The following is a 21,495-nucleotide window of genomic DNA, read 5'->3' as shown; positions in this document are numbered from 1 at the left end:
ATGCAACACAGGGGAACTTTGTTTGTGAACTTCATGCAGAAAGGTAGTTTAATGAGTTTCATTTCGGTCCATGTGGGCCGGATGTAGCCCACACAGGAGCACTGCTGGTTTCAGGTCGATTTGTGATGGTGGGCGACACACGCAGCAGGTCTGGGTTTGAATTCAGTGTGAAACAGAGCAGAAGCACATTTACTAAAAAATTGGGCCACATTTGACTCTTTCATTCATGTCACAGGACTTTATATTAACTGATTTAAGTTTGAGCCTCCTCCAAAACACCAAGAAGTCTTAATTCATATCAAAGAAAATGTAATAGGATTTATGCAATGCAATGAATGACTCCCGAGTTTTGGTTGAAACACATTTATGAGTAAAATAATGTGGGGATATTACATTTAGATAAACGCGTTATTGCTAACTCAAAATTGTTTGAAAATTAACTGTATTACTTCATTTTGAAGGACAGGAAGTAAGCTTATGTACGACAGCACTCTCCACACGTACCAGCGGTAAAGATGTGAAGAAGCCTTCAGATGAATATTTCATGTCAGTGCCATATTCCCACCCTGAAAACTTCAAAAAAAAAAAAAAAATCTGAATTTTCTTTGAAAACATGTAAAGGAAAAGTCCCAGGTTTATTCATTTACAAAATCATCAGTGGCAGTTACCGGCACCCGCAATGATGCAACAGAATACCGTTTGTAATGACAAAGTTGACCTGAACGTCTAAGACATTTTGAATGTGATGCGACGCGTTTCTCTGCTCCACTCTTCAAAATGGATTTGCGGAAAGGCAGATGTGCGTTTGTCTTCATAACTCGGTTCTCACTAGGACTGCATGATGCAGCAAGACGTGTAACTTAAATACTTCTGTTAATTATTGTGGTATTAATCAGCACACATCACAACTCTTCCTCCATTTCCTGCAAACTCTATCGGCATGCAGAGGGAGATGCATTGCCTTTCAAATATGACAAGCCACCAATTACTGCAACCAGTAATATTAGTTTTGTCATTGCAAAACTGCTATTGCAATGACAATCATAATTTAATTCCATATATTGTGCAGCTCTCCTGCTTTGCTGCCCTTGTCCATATCTACAGTCTGAGCAATAATTACGTTTGTGACTGATGAGAATTGTCCTACATTTCCTGCAAACTCATGTTGTTACCACTGAATTTCTGATTTCGGACTTTTATTACAAAAACAACTCACTTTTAAATCACTGAACTTGTTTACTAAGTGTTACTAAGTACAATATTTATACTCAATTTACATAATCACTGACTGCTTGGGAGACATGCCACCAAAAAAAAACCTTTCCTGACTAAGACTGAGTCAAACAGTCCAGATTGGATTGACTTGAGAAAACATATATATAAAAACACCTCAGGCCCGCTGGAAAGCACGGTGGAGGTTCTCCAATGCTTTGGGTCTGTTTCTCTTCCAAAGGTCATGAGGAGCTTGTTGAAGTACCGCAAAATTTTGGAAAAACCGTTGATGGCTTCAGGTGAAATGTAGGCTTATTATCAAGTCCAAATTTATCTTCTTCCATGGACATCCCCGTCCCGATTTAAATACTTTAAGAAAACTTACGCTGGGAGAACAGAGAGAAAGAATCCAAAGACTTTATATTCTCTAGAGCAGAAGTGTCTAAAGAGTGGCTCAGGGGCCATTTGTGGTCCTTGAAATGACCACAAGTCAAGAATGTTAAAGAATTTGGCCGTCGAAATAGAAAACAATTTATACCCCAAGAAATTTGGAAATCCCGTTTTTGTTTTAGAAAGTCAACAGCCTTTTGTATGTTTTAGATCTTCAATGATTTACAGATTTCATAAAAGTTTATTATTGAGCAGGTAAGACTAAAAACAAAATAAATCCCAATAAACTAATGTTTAATTTTTTTCATTTAAAGAACTTTATGTTCTTCCAGTAATTACAATTTTTCAGTTTTGGCCGTTGGAGCAAAAGGTTTGGGACAACACTGCTGCAGGGAAACAAAAGGTCAGACCTTGTGAAGTGTTAAAGGATACTAGGTGTACTAGTGTTATTAAAATATTACTATCTAATAAAACTAAAAATTTGTTAACACTAATATCACCTCCTAATAGGGGACGGTATTAGTACAACCGAGACTGAGTGAATGAGGAGAGCGATTCCTTTTGTTGAGTTTATCTTTGTTAGAACAAAATCACAGTTATAAGTTACTTCACCACTTCCACATTCTTACAAACACACACACAAAAAACATCAAATTAAAACCTGGTTTGACTTTTGCTGAAGTAAGAAATCAGATTAAGTGTCTTCTGAGAAAGCGTTCAGAACGCTGTGGTTGACTAGCCAAACATGGCCGACGTGTAAACAGCGGAGCGACATGATCAGTGGGTTTGTGTGCGACACGGTGGGGGTTAAAATGAGGACAGCAGACAGTGTGCATCTCATTTATTGTCTCCCGTTCACACGTTCCATCAGAGGAGGCAGAGCAGCGTACCATTATCCCATAATTTACAAAACATAAATAAAAGCTGTTTGCATATGAACCGTTACTGATGTACACATCCAACCTGCTGTGGCATATTTACAAAGGAATCTCCCCTTACCATTGAAATCGCCCGTTTAGTCAGTTCAAGGTCTTCATGTCCTTCTTGTCTGTACAGACAGATCATTAGTCTTTGCAAGACAAAGCAGGACTAAACTCTGGTAGAAGAACGAGAGAGGCTTCTTCTTTTAGCTCTACAAAGTCAGAGCTTACTCGAACCAGGAACAAAAAGGTGGATATCAAAACAACTTTAAGTTGTTAAACATTCATATTCGTGTATTTTCTACAAAAAAACAAAAACAAAAAACAAACAGCTGGTTCAGCATCTATAGAGACAGGAAAGGTTCCTTGATTTACCGAGCCAGCCGTCAGAGCTGGGCTCAAAACGATCCGCAGACCAGAAACTCAACATACACAGAACAGCGGGAACTTGCCTCTCCGTTTCTCAAACACACTTAATCATCTCTGCACACAAGCAAGGACGCCGTTTCAAGCATTCTTATTGAATCGAACCTCCTGCCAAATGACCAAAACACTGATGCTCTTTGAGCCTGCTGAGCAGCCGTCTCTCTAATTTATAGGAGAAAAGCTGAAGTGCCTCTGCTCCTCTGGGTTTCACATTTTAAAAATCTTCTCGCCGTTTTCCGATTGTATTTTGCAGCTTCTCAAAAACGAAACAAACAAAAAATTAATAATAATAATACTTGTTCTACCTGCTCGGAGCCACAGCACCTTTTCTTTACAAACAAAAAAATCCAACAACTGGGACGATAAATCCAATCTGTAAACTGTACAATGTTAAGAAGCCTTAAAGGCGCCTGCATGTTTTCAAGATTCTGTAAACAAAACAACTCGGGTTAGTAAACCTTCATGGTGTCTTAAAATGCTCTCCCCAGCTGGCCGTCGTAGAGAAAGAGGGGAGAGGCTACACCTTCCAGACAAAGGCTTTCTCTTCTCTTCCCTCTCGTCGCTGCACCGCTGCAGTGAAACTAATTGGCCTTGTTCTAGTTGATTTTTTTTCTCTCGCTTCTTTTTAACAAAAGGTCCGATCTGAGACTGGAGTGGAGACCTGCGTGGAGGGAGAGATTCCCCCTGAAGTCGGGTCTCACTCTTCGTCAGCGTTCTTCAGCATGAGGATGGAGTTGTAGATCTTCAAAGCCGGTCCCAGCTTGATGGACAAGATCTTAACGATGTCTGCCTGGGTGAGAAGCAGGAAGGCCTCGCCGTCTATTTGCTAGAAAAAGAACAAAAAAAATTGTTTTTGTTGTTTTTTTTTTTCCCCACCCCAACTTCAGTAATTGTATATTTTAAATCAGCTTGAATGAATGCTTGTGTTCAGATGTACAAACATATGAACCTGCATTTGCAAATATTGATGCGGACAAGAACGTAAACCTTAAAGGCAATCTATTGTGAAAAATAAAATCATATTTTGTATAAAGCTCATCTTATTAGCAACAGATATTTAATTAAATGTTTTTAATTAGAGTTGAAATGCTTGAAACTGCATAAATTAGCAACAGCATGCAAACTAACAAAGAAACCCAAACACCAAAGGACACATCTTTGCCAGTAATAATTAAATATTAAACAAACTGAGTCAACACAATAAATTATTGCTGCTCAGTTGCTGTATTAGAGTTCTAGTCCCTCTCATAAAAACGAACCTGGAAGCCACTTCCTGTTTGTGTGAGCAGAAAAACAGAATTCAATAATTAATTCAATTATCCCCATTTAAGTATCATTTGTTTAAATCAACAGTAACAGTTCAGTCAGGTCGATTTTGAAGCGTGCAGAAAGAGCGATCCCGTCTGCGTTTCATTTTGTTTCATTAAGCTGCTTGACTTTAACAAATTGAATATATTAGTTGTCGTCAGTAATGACCAGGCGTTAGTTGAATCTCTAATCGTAGGAAACAAAGGGAAGTTAAGGAGTGAGTAGGCATGTCTCACCTCTGTTTTAAAAGTAGCAGCATGCTCTTTGCATCCTGGGAGTCCTTTGACGAAACCGGCCACCTAGTGGACGAAGAAACCAAGACAAAAATCATCTTGACCAGCACAGACTACGACTCGCTCTGTAAAAATACATCGATCACAGTCCTGACCGCCAAGCTCTGCTTTTTGTGACGCTTGACATTCTGACTTTAACTTGGTTTGGCTAAATTTCCCTTTAAGAAATATAATATAAAATGACAGAAGAAGAACATTCACAACAGATTCCTTGCTGCCATGAGCCGTCATCAATTATTTATCCTAAGTGTGAGGGCAACATCACGCAGCATGTGTGAGAGAGCAGTGGCTGTGAAACAGGATTTCAATAAAAAAGACAAACAAAGTTGACATTTTATTAGCAATTAGCCTGGCTAGCAAGGCTTGGATTATAAATCAGCGCTCTGGATGAGTCCAGGAACCATTAGAGGTCATACAAAAACGTACTACAGAGTTCTGCTTATTACTTGATTCAGATGCACATCGAAAAGTTGAAGGACATCAGCCCAGAGAATTTAGAAACTTATTTTAAAATTTGAGATGGTGAAAAAGCTGCAGACGCTTTCAAATCCACCATGTTCAAGAAGAAACAGAAGTTAAAAACTTTAAAGAGGAAAACTAGGCAACATTGTAGCCTTCCTGTTATATAAAACTACTGATACATCCTGGGATGTTTTAAATGTCTTCTTGCACCTCTGAATCGTTAGTTATTACAAATTAAAACACCTCAATTGGAAACTTGCCGGGCAGAGATGATGATCAGAAAAGCTCCTTCTTGAGTGTCCATTCACTGTTCATCCGAACAACCAGTTGTGTTCATGTCGGATCAGTGAATGAGGAGCATGTCTGTTTTTAATGTGCTAAACAGTGTGTAGGCATGTCTGACCTCCTCAGCGCTCCAAGTGGCCACTCTCTTGGCAGTCAGCCCCAGGACCTCGGGCAGCAGCTGGCAGTGTTTGTCCCAGCAAAGAGCCACTCTGTGTGGGGGGGAGGCGGCGATGCCGGGGGGGAACACTGACTCGTGTAGTGCTTGCTGGAGTGAGATGGTTTCTGGGGACGCTGCAGACGGAGAACAGAGGAGCAGTCAGTGGGATGCAGCATCGAGGCGCATAGTGTATAGTATCGCTCCCCCACTTACATTTCCCATCGCTGATCTCATCCTTGACATAGTGCATTTTTAGATACTTGGGCAGTGGAGCCATTCTGAAAAGAAAACAAAAACAAACAAAAAAACAAAAACATAAAAGTTTAAATGACAGTTTTGGCCGGAAAGCTTTGCGCTGATGAGGCCCACCTTTTAGGTCTCGTTCCATTGTGGCTTTGCTCGTTGGCTCCACCTAGTGGCTCCGACTGGCTGTTGCATTCTGAATGCTCCGCTTCCACAGGCGCTGGTTTCCTAGCAACAGACACTATAGTTCAGATACAAATCCTTTCAAATATTCTGTAAACTATAAATACATAATTGAAAACACAATATGAGTGTACAGGTGAACAAGCAAAAACAAAAAAAAAAGCATAGATATTTCCAGAAGTTTAAATCTATTCAAGCCTCCAACCTTTTACCACCGCTGTGATTTTGGTGAATTTTTAAGTGAATTGCTTTTGTTTCTTGTTCAAACATTGTTTTCAGGAGCAGACCTGCTCTGGGGGTCCAGGGGCGGCTCGCTCTGTGCCGGCGCCGACGTGGTCTGGGTTGGATTGTTCGGGTGCGGGTCGGGGCGCCGCCCCCGTGCCGGAGGCCCGCTGAGGACGAGAGGCCGCTCTCCACCGAGACGATCTGGCAGCAAGCCCTCCTTGTTCAGGTTCATCTCAGAGTAAGGGCAGCTCACCTGGCTGCACACAGGAGGAAGAGCTAAACTTTTTTCTACGGGCGGAAAAACAGCCATTTGGATGCATTTTACATTGCTGGCAACAAATAGGAGGTGGAGGCTGCCATTATCACTTTGATTCTCACAAACACTGAGAGCAGCAACACATTTAGATCACGAGTCACCCACACAAATATTATTGACATCTGAGAACAAAGTCTCCTGTCCTCTTTTTACACCGTTACTAAATACGATAAAAGCAGGAGGGTATTTTTCGGTTTCACAGGGCAGCGACGGTTCAGTTTAACGAAACATAGAGCAATTGAGACAAAGAACATATATTTTCTGCAGTACGGCAGGAGGGAGTGGATAAATTACTGCAAACAAAGCTCCGACATGTTTTTCCAAGACTAATTTTCGTACTTTTGCAGATTGGCTAGACGAAGCTGAACCGAAACATGAGCAACTAACGTGTAGTGTGTCCCATAGCGAGGCCCCCTTATGTGTCCGACCCCGTTGCATCCTGGGGTGGGACAGCCTTGTCCCGGTGCAGGCAATAAATCATTTGTGCCTGAAATAAACAAACACAAGGCAGCATTACACAATGCTGTGGGGATTTCATTTATTTAAGTTTAACATGAAAAGGCAGGCTGAGTTTAAGCATGTCTTACTGTTGGGGTGCTGTAATGGGTGTCCAGTTTTCTGACACCATCCGACTGGGTGCAGATCTGGGTAGTCTGTCTCAACCCAGTAGTCGTAATCCATATTCCAGCCATCAAAGTGGATCTACATGAGAGGAGGATGGAGAATAAATATGAATCGTTTAAGAAAAGCAGAAAGGGAGTTTGTAAAATGCCTCTGGAGACATTTCACACCTTCAGTCGGTGGTCCTCTGTGTCCGCTATGGTAGCTACACGGATGAGCATGGGGTTCCTTTTATCAACAGCTTCCACTTTCATCCCAACCTGGAAGCCATGAGGAGGTCGCTGCAAAGACAAAATGGGTTAAAAAAAACATTAAAAAAATGAAGATGAGGAATCAAAATAGAGAAAACTGGACATTTTCTGGACATTAGTGAAACAGACAGCTTTGTTTTCAACTCAAGACATACAGATCATTTTCGCAGCACCCGAAAACTGTTGCACCAGAAACCACGATATGCAATAGTCATCATTAAGTTAAATCCTTATTGATGTTTGTGCCTGCAGAGACCAGATATGAAACTACAAAATATTTTAGGGCGGCAGCATTGCCTCTTTGATGTAAGAGACAAAACAAAAATACAGTAAATATGAGTGAACCAGTCAATAATCGTACCGGTTTGAACGCTCTTGCAGGAGCAGCTTGTGCTCCCGCTTCCTCCATGTACTTTTCCCATGAAAAGTTCTTGGGCTCTTTATGTTCTAAGAAGAAGAAACTTTGAATTATTGGTGAAATTTCTCACTTTTAACACCTTGTTAAAAAAAAACATAAAATAAAGCGCACCTTACAGGACACCAAAGATTACAAATTATTTACACAGTGCATTCATGAATGAGCAACATGCGTAATTCAATCCATTTACAGACTCTGGTGCCATTTATCTGTGATAACAATAAGATATTTGTAATGTTTGTTGTATAAAAACAGGCTGAGCCAGAAGCGTCGTACCGGGTGGAGTTATTAGTGTCATCTGAGCTTCTTCACAGAAACCAACAGGATGTATGTACGGACTGCTGGCATCACACCTTACATAAAAGAACATAAACATAGTAAAAACAAGCAGTATCGTCACATAAATATGATTTGACAAACAGACATTTAAAAGCCAAACGAGATTGGCATTTAAAAACCACATATGCATGTTGATCCACATAATCCCACATTAGAGGTAGAGAAGTGACAGGGATGGGGAAAGCGTCAGCGTGCAGAGAGGGAAATAACCCTGGGTAATAAACTTCCTACCAATAATCATGTGTGTCATCCAGGCTGTCAAAGTGAATCAGAAGGCGGTTGTCGACAACAGCAGCAATTGTCGCTACACAGATCTGCGAGGGGTTCTTCCTGTTGGCTGCCTCCAGTTTCATCCCGGCTCTAAATCCAGATGGGGTCACAGACTACAACCAGAACGACGACAATGAGGATGAAATGAGTTGCAGCACAGTCAGGGTGAATCAGATTATGCAGTAGTGCATCGTTGTTGTAGGACTCACTGTGTTGAGGCTCTTGAAAAGATGCTTTGGAGCCAGTTGACCTCTGCAGTTTTTCACATACGTACTCCAGTTAAACTCTCCTTCTTTACAGCCTACAGTGAAGTAAACAAATCCATACAGTTGATTTTTAGGAAAGATTGTCTCCAACTTCATGTAAAACAATAAAACATGTCTGGGATTACCTTTCGGCAGTAATAACTTGTGTCCATTCTTCTCACACCACCCGGCTGGTTTCAGATCCCACGAGTCAGCATTAGCCCAGAAGTCGTAGCATTCAGGGTAACCATCGAAGTGGAGTCTGACTCTGTAACCTTGGATCTGTAAGACAACGTGAAAACAGTCTGTGAGGATGAAATGTCTAATTTCTGAAAAAGAAAGACAAGACACTGTCAGTATTCTGACCTCTGCAACACTGAGCACACAAAAAAGAGACGGGTGAGATGGATCAAGCCCTTCGAGCTTCATTCCAACCTTAAAACTGTTCCTGCTTTGAGGAAACGATTGGTGCTGCAAGGCAAATACACAACGCCATTAGATTGGATAAATAAGACACCACATTAAAACAACAACAACAACAACAAAAATAATTAAAATAAAGTGATGGTAAAATTACAGTTTGTACCTCTTTGAAAAGTTTCACAGGTGCAGCGATGGTTCGCCCCTCCTCCAGGTAAGCAGGCCAGCTCCAGGCCCGCTTCTTATTGGGCGTAGCAGGCACTGGCATTAAAATAAACACAAATATGACATATGACAGATGTTTGACTGGGTTCCTAAACATTTCTCATGCCAGAGTGGTTCATTTTGCTCAGTCTGTTTAAGCACATTATAAAAGTTTAAACCGGAAAACTTGATTTTGAATTAAAGCACTTAGAAGTAAAAAATATAACCAGAAAAACACAAATGGATGAATGTCTAAAATGTATAGAGAATATGGAAATATTTTCTTTTTTTTTCATATGTATTCTTGGATAGACTAAAGTTACAGAAAAGACGGGAAATGTTGGTCTCATTTCGCACTTTAGAATTACTAAGATTATATATAAGCGTAAATCGGCCTGAAATCTCATTATTCTCATTGGCTTTTAGTGTTTTTTCAAGGTTAAGTTTAAATTATTTTTGTTACTCTCATTTATTTGTGTAACTTTATTTATTTCTTCACCTTTACTTCCTTATTATCAACAGTATAACCTACCAAGTTTGGCCATTTTGGCTCCCCTCCTGCCTTTGGTAAACTTAGCCTTTTCCTTTCAAAAAAGTAAAGTAAAACAACTTAGTTACAACTTCTATAGAAACACAGATAAACAATAATTGACTGAATTTCAAGGTGATGTTCTCCTCACCTCTGGTTCTTCTTGATTGTCATCCTCTTCATCACCAGAATCCATGTAGATCTTCCTCTTTTTCCGAACACGTTTCCCCAGTCGCTCACCCTCCACTGCCTGACTGTCACGGGCTTCTGCTGGAGAAGATCTGCAAAAAACAAAAATGTAAAAAATTAAAAACAAGAAAGCTCACATCAAACTATTCCAGAAGGCAGCATTGAGAAAATATTGCATATATTTATTTTTACCTGCCGCTTGAAGGCTGAACACAAGAGCTGCAGTATTTTCCCTCTATAAGGGCGGTCCTGGAAACGGGTCCGCCACAGGACCGACACCTTAACAGCTCCCCGTTTGGACCTGGATCTGTACCAGAAGCAGCTTTTACCCTGGGGCTAACCTCCATGCCAGGGTCCCCCTCTGAAAACAAGAGTACAGCCCCAGAAGCTCAAACACATGCAATATAAGAGGGTCTAAACTGAAAGATTTATGTTACTGCATAGAATTCTGAAGAGTTAAATAACTCACATTCTGTCAGTGATTAACGGAGACCGTCGTACCTTTAGCTTGAGATGAGCCCGGTTTGCTCTGACTGACCAGAGCTGTGGCCGTGCTGGCCTGTGACTGGACTTCGGGTGGAGGGGTGGGAGTGTGAGACGGCACCGGGTTCGAGGTCTCACGATTGGCCTCTGCCTCCTGCCCTTTGACCTCTACGTCAGTGACAATCTCAAGGGTACCAAACTCCGTCATGCGGAACTGAAACAAGGAGAGAAATAAGCAGATATACCAATCGGGACTTTCACTCATGCTCCAGATACTTTTATCTCCTGTTCAGATCCTGGAAAAACCAGGATCTGAACTTTAAGGACCGACACCTAAAAGTTCAGATCTGTTCAGATCCTGGGAAAACCAGGATCTCAAAGCAAAATTATTTCTCTATATTTAAACTATATTTAAACTAAAGTATTCACAACCCTTCTTGTTAAAACTACAAACTGCTAGGAATTTTATTTTTGATATTATATGATAAACATACACACAGCAGTGAAGAATAGAACAGTAACACACATATTTAGACCCCTTTCATTCTAGATGCCCTAAATTGGAACCAGTGCAACCAGCCACCTCAAGGCACCAACTGATTAAAAAGCACTGATGACCTGTGTGTAAATCATTGCCAGTATAAATCCAGCTCTTCTTTTTTTGAAATGTTTGTTAGAAAACATTAGCAAATAAACAGCATTCTGAAGACAAAAACAGCTCACAGGTCAGGGAAATATTGAGACGTTTAAAGCAGGGTTAATTTTTTAAAACAATGTCTTAATCTTTGAACATCCAAAGAAAAGACGGCAATAGACTTGGAACTGGGATGGAGGTTGACTTTCCAACAGGACAACAACTTTCACACATACAGCCAAAACCACAGAGTATTACTTTAAAGCATATGTTGTGTTAGGAAGACCCAATCAAAGTCCAGACATAAATGCAGCAGAGAATCTGTGGTAAGATTTATAAATGCAGATTCACTGTTGTTCTCCATCCAGTCTGACCTTGTGCAGTTTTGCAAAGAACAATGAGGAAAGCTTTTAGGTTTTACATGCACAAAGCTGGCAGGAAAATACTCCAAAAAGGCTCGCAGTCGTTACTACAGCAAGGGCATGATAGGTTTTAGTGCTGAATAGCATGCCACACTTTACAGATTTCTCCATTCACTCACAATTATCCACTATTTTGTGTCGGTCTATGAAAATAGATACCAATACAATCCTTTAACCTTAGTGGTTACAAAATCTGAAACAGAGGAGCGATGACTTTTGAACGGCACTATGTTTGATCAAAAGCAAGAACAAAGAAAAAGGTTTACCCTGATGTCACTGCCTGGAAGTGTAGCAATACCATCCTTCCAGTCCAGAGCTCCCATCATGTCAAACTCAGCTCCCTGGGAGGGTCCATCACTGGGTGGAGTGTCAGTCATTCCCACTCCTCTGATATGACCTACCTGAAAAGCCATAACATCCACAGAAGAGCAAACATTGAATCCTATTAACTATGAGTGGTCTGTACATTTATTTCAAATATTTATGTTTTTTGTTTTTATTTGCAGTGAGGCGGTCGGCCTGATGTTTTTGTCTTCTGAAATACTAAAACGCAGATTCAACCTGCGCTTGTAAACAGCGATACCCAACATCACCACTAGATGGCGAGTGTGTGCAGGCTTGCAATGGTACACCATGCACTTCTGTTTCAGACAAAACACTCAATAATAATATTGTTTTGCCGGTCAACTGACGGGCAAATACACAAACAAACGACCTCATTAGGACAAACATTTGTTAAGACCATTGACAAACAAGGGAAAATGCGTCTCAAGTTTGAGTTAATCACAAAAGTTTGTCTTTTCCTCGTTTTAACGGTATCTCTCAAGAACCAGAGTTTGTCTGGTTGCAAGCAAGCGAAATGGCAATTTGTTCATCGATTTCACAAAGAACACCATTTTCTGCACCGACTGTCCAAACTTAAAAGCGTTTATGGACGTATGTTATTACGATTAAGCGTTTTAGTCCTGACGCATGTTCAACACTGAATTAATGTCACATTTTCTGTTTGCAACGCCGTCCTAACCATATGCAAAGTAAACAACAGTGAGGGTTAATGTGTCCTGTTTGAGTTTAACGTTGCAACTGATGCATCAGTTTTATACTGGCTATAAATAAAGTGTATGTAAGAGCGCCCATGATTAGCATTCGCCCTATACAAAATGGCGGAGCATAGGAAGAGGCCACCAACATGTTTAAACTATGTTAATTACTCAAGTTGCCCATGTAAACTAATCATGCGAGGTCCCTTCGCGTCAAACAAAAGCAAAGGCTGGCTATGTAATTTCCTGACCGAGTGTTTTCATTGAGTCTGCCCGTTTTTCTTCACTTTCTCCTTGTCACGGAATGTCAGCCCAGGTTGCTACGGTAGCTAGCTGAAGCTAACCGTCAGCTAGCGCCGGTGTTGTGCCGTAGAAAGCACCCCTGCCGTCAAAACAGACCCCAGTTTTAAGACGCACATTTGCACCAATAAATCAGGAGGAACTGACTGGGAAATGTTTTCTCGTCTTGCCGCCACTACATTTATTTGATTGCATTGGTGAAAATAAATGCCCTAAAATACGGTTCTAAACGGTGGATGCGCTTGACGGCTGGGACGCTTTTTTCGGCACAACACCGCTCCGTAGAAATGAACGGACGACTGCTAAAACAGCTAGCCGTAGCATTGTGACTGGATGCAGGCAGATAAGGACAATCTGTAATAAATAAGTTTCCCGGTTAATAACTATCTAAAAATGCCGATGTTTCGAGGAATATCACAAAAGCATAAACAATAAAACTATGCTGCTGTTATGAGATTTGACAATGTTGCCTGATTAATTTCTTCAATAGAAACTTAAAAAAACGATTTATTCACGCCGTTTTAAATCAAAGTGGAAATAACGCGAACAAACACCAACTCGTCAATCTTAGATCGGGTTTAAAAATTTTTGCTCACGTTAACAGAGATTAAAAAGAAAAGAATTAACGGTCGTCTTGTTTAGAAAAAAAATTGTGGAACTCACCTCGTTTCTGTTTTAACTCTTATTTAGAGCTGGATAAGACCGGTGCGCATGCGCGCAAGATGCGGCTGCCTGACAAGTTTGGGTCTCGGGGAAAAGTTCAGCTCGCTATCGGGAGGCCTGCGTTTGCTCGCAGCACGCCCAAAACTCGGTTCGGGACTGATTTAAGGGATACTAGAAGCCTCAGTGGGGCTCGAACTTCCCCGTTGCCCTCGAACAGGCGTTTAAAGTGTCCCCCTCTCTCCTCCTCCCACAAGTAGGAGTGTGTGTATCAATGGAGCGCAGACAGGGACTGCAGCGGCTCCATTGGAAACCGTTGGAGAGCGTTCGGTTCCTGTTCGGCGAAAACGTCCGTTTGCATCTCTTGCTTTCAACACTCCACCTCCCGTGAAAACGGCACATTTATACGAGTGCGGTCCCCGACATACGGAAACACGTATCGCCCCAGCGTGCTACACACACACACATACACACACCAGTTTGACGTGAAGTGGTGTTTCTAACCTTAACAGACTGAATACATTGTAACACAAGAATCCAGACTGGCTTTAACCGAACTGTGTTGCTGGCAGCAGTTTGCGTCACAACGAAACTGAGCCACGGTGTAAAAAAAACAAACAAACAAACAACAACAACAAAATCGAGTTTAACCACGCAAATTGTACCAATTAATGCGCAATACGTTTCGTGGTTGCAATATGTGTTTATTTGTGGTTTAATGCACCGCGTGTCGTCTTATTGTGAGGCACGACGCTGGAGACGTGGATTTAAAACTGTTGGTGCTTCCGACGTGCTTGAAACTGGATGGATTAACACAAGAACTCCTCCACGTCGTACGCGAATATTAAATTAGAGGGGTTTATGGTCACGTGTTGCCCAATTCGCCATGCCATAGCGACGTGACGTTCCTCCCTGCTTGCCCGTTTCGTAACCACGTTCTGAAACCATTTATTTATTTATTTATTTATTTATTTATTTATTTATTTATTTATTTATTTTATCTCTGTCATTCCGCACCTTTGCGGTGTTAGAATGCGCACCTATTTCATCCCTGAAGACATTAAGTAATACAATCTATGATAATATTTTAAACATTTTTTTATAATATATTCCAACAGATGGCCCAGAATTGAGCAGTAAGGCTGGGGCGTAAGTCTTAGTTTGTAGACTCTGATTGAGATCAGCTAGATAAATTGTTCTATAATCCCATACAAAGTTATCAATAAATCCGATTTAGTGTCTTTTTCTTTTTTTATAACTCGTGCATTTCTTGAAAATAAATAAACTTCGCCAACTTCAAAGTGGATGCTTTACTGACTAAAAACAAATTACGAAATAGGACAGTGTGACGTGTCAACAAGTGGGAGCAAACTGAGGAGGAAGCGAATTCACCGGGAGGACGGTTCAGCGGACGGATTTTAATCTGAAAACGTCGGGCACGAAACGACCCCACAAAAGTTACGAAGCGGCGTTACCAAATATGGCGGCAGGGGAGTAATGGACAGCAGTAGAAATGTTCTCTCCCATCACCTCCACCCATGGTTGGACAATATTACTCATATTTTATTGATTTATTTATTTAATAATCTATTCATCTGCTTAGCTTGCTTTCAATGCAGAGAAAGATCTGGCCTCAAAACTGCTTCTTTAGCCGAAGACGTGGTGTACGAAATGACCACACGTGCAAAAGTGCCGAAATGGCGATGAAACGAGTTCATCTTCCTGGACGTTAAAAACGGCGGCGGACGCTTCTCCGTGTTTTGTGGCCGTTTGGTCGCCAGATGGCGCAAGCGACCCGGGTTCCTCGGGATTAGCGGCAGATTGCGGCTTGCATCACGTTTGCGTTCCGCCGTCAAGTGACTTCAAAGCTGCAAACCATGAAATGGCATTCAAAGGCAACGCGGTGGATTCGAAGGTAAGCGGTCATAGGTTGCGACGTGCCGCTGTTTGCGCTAAAGCGATCCGCTGAAAGCGTCTCCGTGGCGAATGACGCGTTGTAAAGCCCGGCTCATCGCGGCGCGGACGCCGCACGCGTGACTGTGTCACGTTCAGATTCCCTCATGCATGATAAAAGCTCTCTGCTCGCCGATATAAAACGCGGATCCCGCAGTGACGTGTTTAACACTGCGCGTGTTCAGCCTTCAGGTTTTGCTGACCGGTGGCGCATCCTGTCTTTCTGTCTCCGTCACCCCCACAGACCGTGCTGCTCAACCTGCTGCTGTGCCTGCTCATATTTTACTCCCTTTTCTACATGATCGGGAGCGTGTGCTTCGGCGCTTTCAGGTGAGTGGAGATTTCCCACGCATGCGCACAAGCGCAAGCGCAGGGAGGACAATGCCCAGCGACGCGGTTGCCGACGCGCAGAGCGACCCCCGATCTTGCAGGGGGAACGTTCTTCAAACGCGAACCGCAGCGAGATCATAAAATCAATGCTCGTTTTTTTATTTTTTTAAAGGCGTATCCTATATCTTGCTGAAAGTGGTTTAGTTAAAATAAATTAAACCGTGTGGGAAGTCTTTAGATGCCTTATTTGACTCATAAATGTTTTATGTTCATCTGACATTTCCATATGAATTACCTGATTGTCAAGAATCGTAAAACGTCTTCTACTGCATGAATCTTTTATTCCAGGTTTTGGATAATCTCACACTGACAATGTGAAGGGAAAATAGTTTTCAACGTGGGGGATTAAATACATCCTTAAGAAATGACTGTTTATAACACAACAACCATATGAAAACATTATCAGTAACCATGTGCTTGATACTTTCTAGCATACATCTTTGATGCAGGACACCATTTATCGTCATTGTGTAACATTTCACAAGGTTGAAACAGAGTTTCTTTAACTATTCCTTTTTAATTAGATCACTGATCCAGTTAAAAAATAGCCAAATACAGTGCATTTTTTAGTTTGATGTTCAACTCCACCTGACTTTTGTTTATATCTTGTATTTTTCCAAAATATTCACAATGCAATGAAATCTTAAGAATTTCCCGAGGGTGTTTGGAACATGAAGTATTTGATCAACCTTTCTATTCTTCTTTTCTCAAACAGACTAACCTGGAGTTTTTGCTCCAGGCTTATTGACAAAATAAATTAAAGCGAACTCCACATGTTTATGTCTCTGATGGTGAGACGGAAAAGAGCATCTTTAGGCGCCACTCGCAAACAGATAGCTGGAACGCAAGCTGCGTTTAATGATTATTATGGAGACGTAGTTTTCCCTGAATGTAAACTTTGGATATTTTGTAACTCCCTTAACGTCGAGCGTTAGCTCCTCATCCAGCTTAGTGACCACTTCCTAAAAGAAATATGTTTTTGTATTATGTCATATTTATACCCCAAGGACACAGAAAGACATGCATTATTGAACACAAGACCCTACAGTCTTATAGAATTCAAATATATGCTTTATTTTCATTTAACGTAAAAGGAATGTTATGTATCCACATTTTTGCCATAGATTGCCCTATTATTTACTTCTGAGTAAATAATAATATTATTATTCTTTGGAATCTGAGGTCATGCTACTGCAAGAAAAGATGAATGCTCCTTTTTAGACATGTTTATCCGTAGTGCCACCAATAAGTGAGGCTAACATTTCGCCTCCAAGGAACCAGAACATTAAAGGGAGGTTTTTGTACTGTTTTTCAGGCTTTCTGCATAAGTTAGAGTTTTACGCCTTTAATAGAGGCTGTCCCTCTCATTCATTTGCAAACTCCGCCTAAATATCACCATTAATTAAATATGGATTGTTTCCATTTAATCCTCCACTTGATCTCCTTCCACCCAAAGCAAAATACGCTTTTATGGTCAAGTAAAAGAAATAGGAGAAACTGGAGCCAAAGTCAAAAGAGAAACTTTAAAAGACTTTAATGATATCCACTTCAAAGGTTAATAGGAAAGTCTGAGTAATAAGAAATCATTGCACAATTCTACTGAGATCCATTTGCTTTCTAGGGTTACCTACTAATAAAAATGTGAGTTTTTCACTCTAACAACTGATTTTTTTCTTCTGTAGGCTGGATCAGTTTGACGGGCTGATTCCATTCGATTTTAAAACCGAACCTGCCGAGTCTAACTCCAAGTACCTGGGTGAGCATCTCGCATGCAAACAGTGTGATCAGCAGCACTGATCGTCAGCTTTCTCCAGGTAATATATTTCATCGCTCTGCTTGTGTCCTTCAGTCAACCTCCTCTCCTTGGAGCTGACCTACTTTTGTAGCGGCATACTATTTGCTGCAGTGGTGAAGAGGCGGGTTTGGGACTACGCCCTCACTGTCACACTTCTTCATGTCATGATCACCAGCCTGGGTGAGCAGAACAGCACGTCTATATTTGTGCACAGCAAAATGACCAAATCTGCAGCGTACCTGCATGTTTTGCTTCTACGTTGCAGTGATGTTGGAGTTTCCTACAGTTTGGCAGTGGTGGCTGGCTTTAGGTAAGCAAACATCAATGGCAGCCCGCCTTTTTGTCATCAACAGTGAGTTTATTCATGATTCATGCTCTGTGTTGCTTTTTCCACAGTTAGCGGCTTGTTTTTGATGATTTGCAATGGTCAGCTGATTGCCTACTTCACATGTCAGAGTGAGCAGAGCTACGCCACCTTCAGCTACTACTGACAAGCTGGAAAGGCAAAAAATTAATTTAAATTATTTTGTTAAAAGGTTAAACTTGTGTTCATATACATTCACTACACACAGAGTGATCTACTTATTAGTGTTAATTTTGATGATTATGTTTTACAGTTAATAAAAGCCCCAAATTCAGTCTCTTAGAAAATTCAAATAATGCATAAAACCACTGAAAATAATTGTTAAAATGTAAAAGACTGCTAGCAGACTCTCCAGTTTGGGGTAAGTCAACAAAGATCTTCGCTAGAGAAGCTGACTCCCGACAAACTGTCGTGTCCAAGCATGTCAATGGAAAGTTTAGTGGAAAGAAAATAGTAATAGCTGCAAAAGGTGTGATTACAGTGAAGTCAAGCGTCTAGTGGGAGATTTACAAGATTTGGACAGTAGTTGCATTCAGAGCTTCATGAACTTCCACAGACAGAATATGGGCTGCAACTGTCCTGTTCTCATGTTAAGTCACCCCCAAACCAGAAACAACAGAAACCTCTGAACTGGGCCAAAGAGAAAACGCACTGGTTACTGACATTAAAGCTGCAGTTGGTAACTTTTATTTTAAAAAAATGTGTTTTTTTTTTTACATATTTGTTGAAACTATCACCCTGTTGTGACTGTATAATATGTGTCTGATCAGCTATGAAAAGATCAAGCTCCTCAGGCTGCTTCCATTGGTCCTACTGCTACCTGCAGAAATTCTCAGCTCAGTCGGAAACAACCAATCAGAACGAAGAGGAGGTGCTTAGCACTTTCAGTCAGGCTTGTGTATGCGCTACTCACACGTTCCTCCACTGCCGTGAATGCTGGGGCTAGTTAGCTTAGCCACAGATGATGGATAAACAGTTTCCTGAAACAGTAAGTTGTTTCTCCGCCATCAGCACATTAAGTAGTGCGCATAAAAGAGGGATTGACATCACTAAGACCCTCCTCTGGGCTCTGATTGGCTGCGACTTTTCGATAGTCGCAGCTCAGGACCACTGGGAGGAGGCGGAGGAGCTTGATTGATAATCTGAAATTCACAGCTCAGTCAAAAACAACCAATCAGACCCCAGAGGAGGGTCTTAGCGATGTCAATCACTCTTATGTAGGCACTGCTCAATGTGCTAATGGTGGCGAAACAACTTACTGTTTCAGGAAACTGTTTATTCGTCATCTGTGGCTAAGCTAACTAGGCCAACCATTCACAGCAGTGGAGGAACGTGTGAGCAGCACATACACAAGCTTAACTGAAAGTGCTAAGCCCGTGCTCTCGTCTCTGATTGGTTGTTTCTGATTGGAGCAGAGCATTTGTGCAGATGGCAGTAAGACCACAGTGAGAAGGCAGAAGAGCTCAATTTTTTCACAAGATTATTTGTCTCATACCGTCACAACATAGAAACAGTTTTAACAAATATGTAAAAAAAAAAAAAAAAACATTAAAAAAAAATAAAAGTTATTAACTGCAGCTTTAAGGTTTACCAAGGCTTTAAACAGTTACATTTTCAAAACTGCTAAAGCTTTCTGTCATACTATTCTCATTGTTTATGGTTCTTTCAGTGAAACACCAGAGAAAGTAGTGGAGTGATGGGACTTCTCTCTGGCTTTAGACGTTACAGAAGAACAGAGTGCTCCCCTCCCCTACATGTTGCTACATACTACCAGTTAGGGGCCTAATAAAGGCTGATTTGTTTTCCTTCACTGACAAGAAATGCGAAATCTGCCTATTTGGAAATGATTCTGCTGTGATAAACACAGACAATCATGGTGGAGGCTCCTTTTGCTTGACTTATTTCATGGAGCCGACCAGTCTCTGCTTTTGTGTTAATAGTTTCCTTTTGACAGCAAGCCGTTGATTCTCTGTGACAGTGGTGCCTAAGTCCAGTCCTGGAGATCTTCCATCCTGAAACTTTTAGATTCCTCTCTTCTCCAGCACACATGAATCAAATGCCTTGTTACCAGGCACCTGTAGAGCTAAAAGATACTGACAAGCCATTCGATTCAAGTGTGTTGAGCAGAAGGGATGTACAAGTTATGTACTTTTTCAAAACGTAAATAATTTCTGGAGCTGCTAAAATATTGTAGTGATTCTTATCATTTTAATAATGTTGGTTGTATAATTTAAGAAAAAGATGCTATTATAACAGTTTGTGTTTCTTGCAACCAAGCAGACTGTCTTCCTTGTAGGGAGGGAAAGCTTTTCTGAGGCAGCTAACTTGCAGTGTGCAGAAACATGTAGGGGAGGGGAGCACTGTGTTGTTTCTTTATAACCAGAGACAAGTCCAGTCACTGCAGTTGTTTCTCTTGGATCTTAATAAAAGGACTTAAACACAGAGAAAAGTTTGACAGAAAATGTTCGCAGTTCTGACACTGTAACTGTGAAAAAGCTTTGGAACAGCTTGGCACCGGTAACTGGGCCATGTCTGGTCCGGTTCTCGTTTTCTTTGCTCAGCTAACGGATGTTTCTGACATTGTTTCTGGTTTAGGAGTATCTTAACACAATGTATCTCATAATGAAGCGTTGACTCCAGCCAGAAGTCCGCACCATGTGAATCTCCCCCAAACTCTTGAACAAGCTGTTCTTCATGCTTTTTTCTTCAGCCAAACTTTCCATTAATATACCTGGATACAGCACTATGACAGTAGTCGGCTTCCTTAACAACAATCTTTTGTGGAGGCTATCAGCTCAGCGGTCTTCTTCATGACCGACTGTGAGTGCCCAAACCCAGTCGTTAAGGGTCACCATTCTGCAGCTTTCAGACGCATCTCTTCTCCAACACACCTGAATCAAATGAGTCGCCTCTGCAGAGCTGACTGGCTGCTGATGAGGGAATTCAGCTTTTTGATTCAGGCATGATGGAGCAGGGATGCATGGATTGTAACCCTAAACGACTGGACCAGGGCTCCCCTGGTGTGGAGCATGACATTACATTCCTATACTGAAAATAAATGGTCTTATGTATTTTTCTGAGAAACAGAATTTGGGGTTTTAAATATCCGTAAGCCATTAACATCAAAATTAACAGATACATATTTAAAATGGGTCACTCTGTGTGATAAATGAAGTAATATTTTCTGATTTAATTCAACTTTTTGATATTCATAAACTGTTTTTGTTTTGTTTGTCACAACTCAAAGGGCAGTGTGTGTTTTTGCTAAGAATGGCATTCAGCTGTTTGTATACAAGTTTTATGGATCTCATAACGTTTTCCTGTTACGTTTGCAATGCGCTCTGCTTCTGTCTTTAAGTATGCATTAAAAAACCCAGTAAAGATAAGATTTAACTAGAGAATGTATTTGTAAGTGGGACCTGTGCAATAAAGAATATAAACATTTTTATATAAACCAGCTCCTGGCTCTGCTATTTAAACACATTATATGAAAGACTTGAAATAGTGACCCGCCTCTCCAGTATAAATAACTCGTACTGAGAAATCAG

At 41.1% G+C, this 21,495-nt stretch overlaps 2 protein-coding genes across 6 annotated transcripts; one reads left to right on the top strand and one right to left on the bottom strand.

Annotated features, from left to right (window-relative positions):
* Positions 1–2,157: 2,157 nt before the first annotated feature.
* On the bottom strand, positions 2,158–13,739 carry l3mbtl1b (L3MBTL histone methyl-lysine binding protein 1b). 2 transcript variants are annotated; one of them, XM_055048062.1, is made up of 22 exons: positions 13,449–13,739; positions 11,712–11,846; positions 10,408–10,603; positions 10,099–10,267; positions 9,869–9,998; positions 9,721–9,772; positions 9,151–9,245; positions 8,931–9,035; positions 8,711–8,846; positions 8,529–8,620; positions 8,281–8,432; positions 7,987–8,063; positions 7,654–7,739; positions 7,212–7,322; positions 7,008–7,122; positions 6,808–6,907; positions 6,167–6,361; positions 5,823–5,924; positions 5,667–5,731; positions 5,415–5,587; positions 4,493–4,555; positions 2,158–3,774 (listed from the first exon to the last, which is right to left on the bottom strand). In XM_055048062.1, exons 2-22 carry the CDS (start codon positions 11,820–11,822, stop codon positions 3,646–3,648), a joined length of 2,454 nt encoding a protein of 817 aa, XP_054904037.1. In that variant the 5' UTR covers positions 11,823–11,846; positions 13,449–13,739; the 3' UTR covers positions 2,158–3,645. The 2 variants fall into 2 exon arrangements, with proteins under 2 accessions (XP_054904037.1, XP_054904038.1); XM_055048063.1 differs by lacking the exon at positions 13,449–13,739 and adding an exon at positions 12,737–12,885.
* Positions 13,740–15,197: 1,458 nt separating this feature from the next.
* On the top strand, positions 15,198–18,617 carry LOC129371271 (transmembrane protein 244-like). Of its 4 annotated transcripts, XM_055047799.1 has the most exons (6): positions 15,198–15,360; positions 15,643–15,728; positions 17,471–17,544; positions 17,638–17,763; positions 17,849–17,893; positions 17,980–18,617. In XM_055047799.1, exons 1-6 carry the CDS (start codon positions 15,328–15,330, stop codon positions 18,072–18,074), a joined length of 459 nt encoding a protein of 152 aa, XP_054903774.1. In that variant the 5' UTR covers positions 15,198–15,327; the 3' UTR covers positions 18,075–18,617. The 4 variants fall into 4 exon arrangements, with proteins under 4 accessions (XP_054903774.1, XP_054903776.1, XP_054903773.1 ...); XM_055047801.1 differs by lacking the exon at positions 15,643–15,728; XM_055047798.1 differs by having other exon boundaries at positions 17,849–18,617.
* Positions 18,618–21,495: the final 2,878 nt, after the last annotated feature.

This window comes from Poeciliopsis prolifica, unplaced genomic scaffold (assembly GCF_027474105.1).
Source record: "Poeciliopsis prolifica strain line A6 unplaced genomic scaffold, Auburn_PproV2 SCAFFOLD026, whole genome shotgun sequence".
Classification (NCBI taxonomy): Eukaryota; Metazoa; Chordata; class Actinopteri; order Cyprinodontiformes; family Poeciliidae; genus Poeciliopsis; species Poeciliopsis prolifica.
This window is presented reverse-complemented; position numbering and strand designations above follow the sequence as displayed.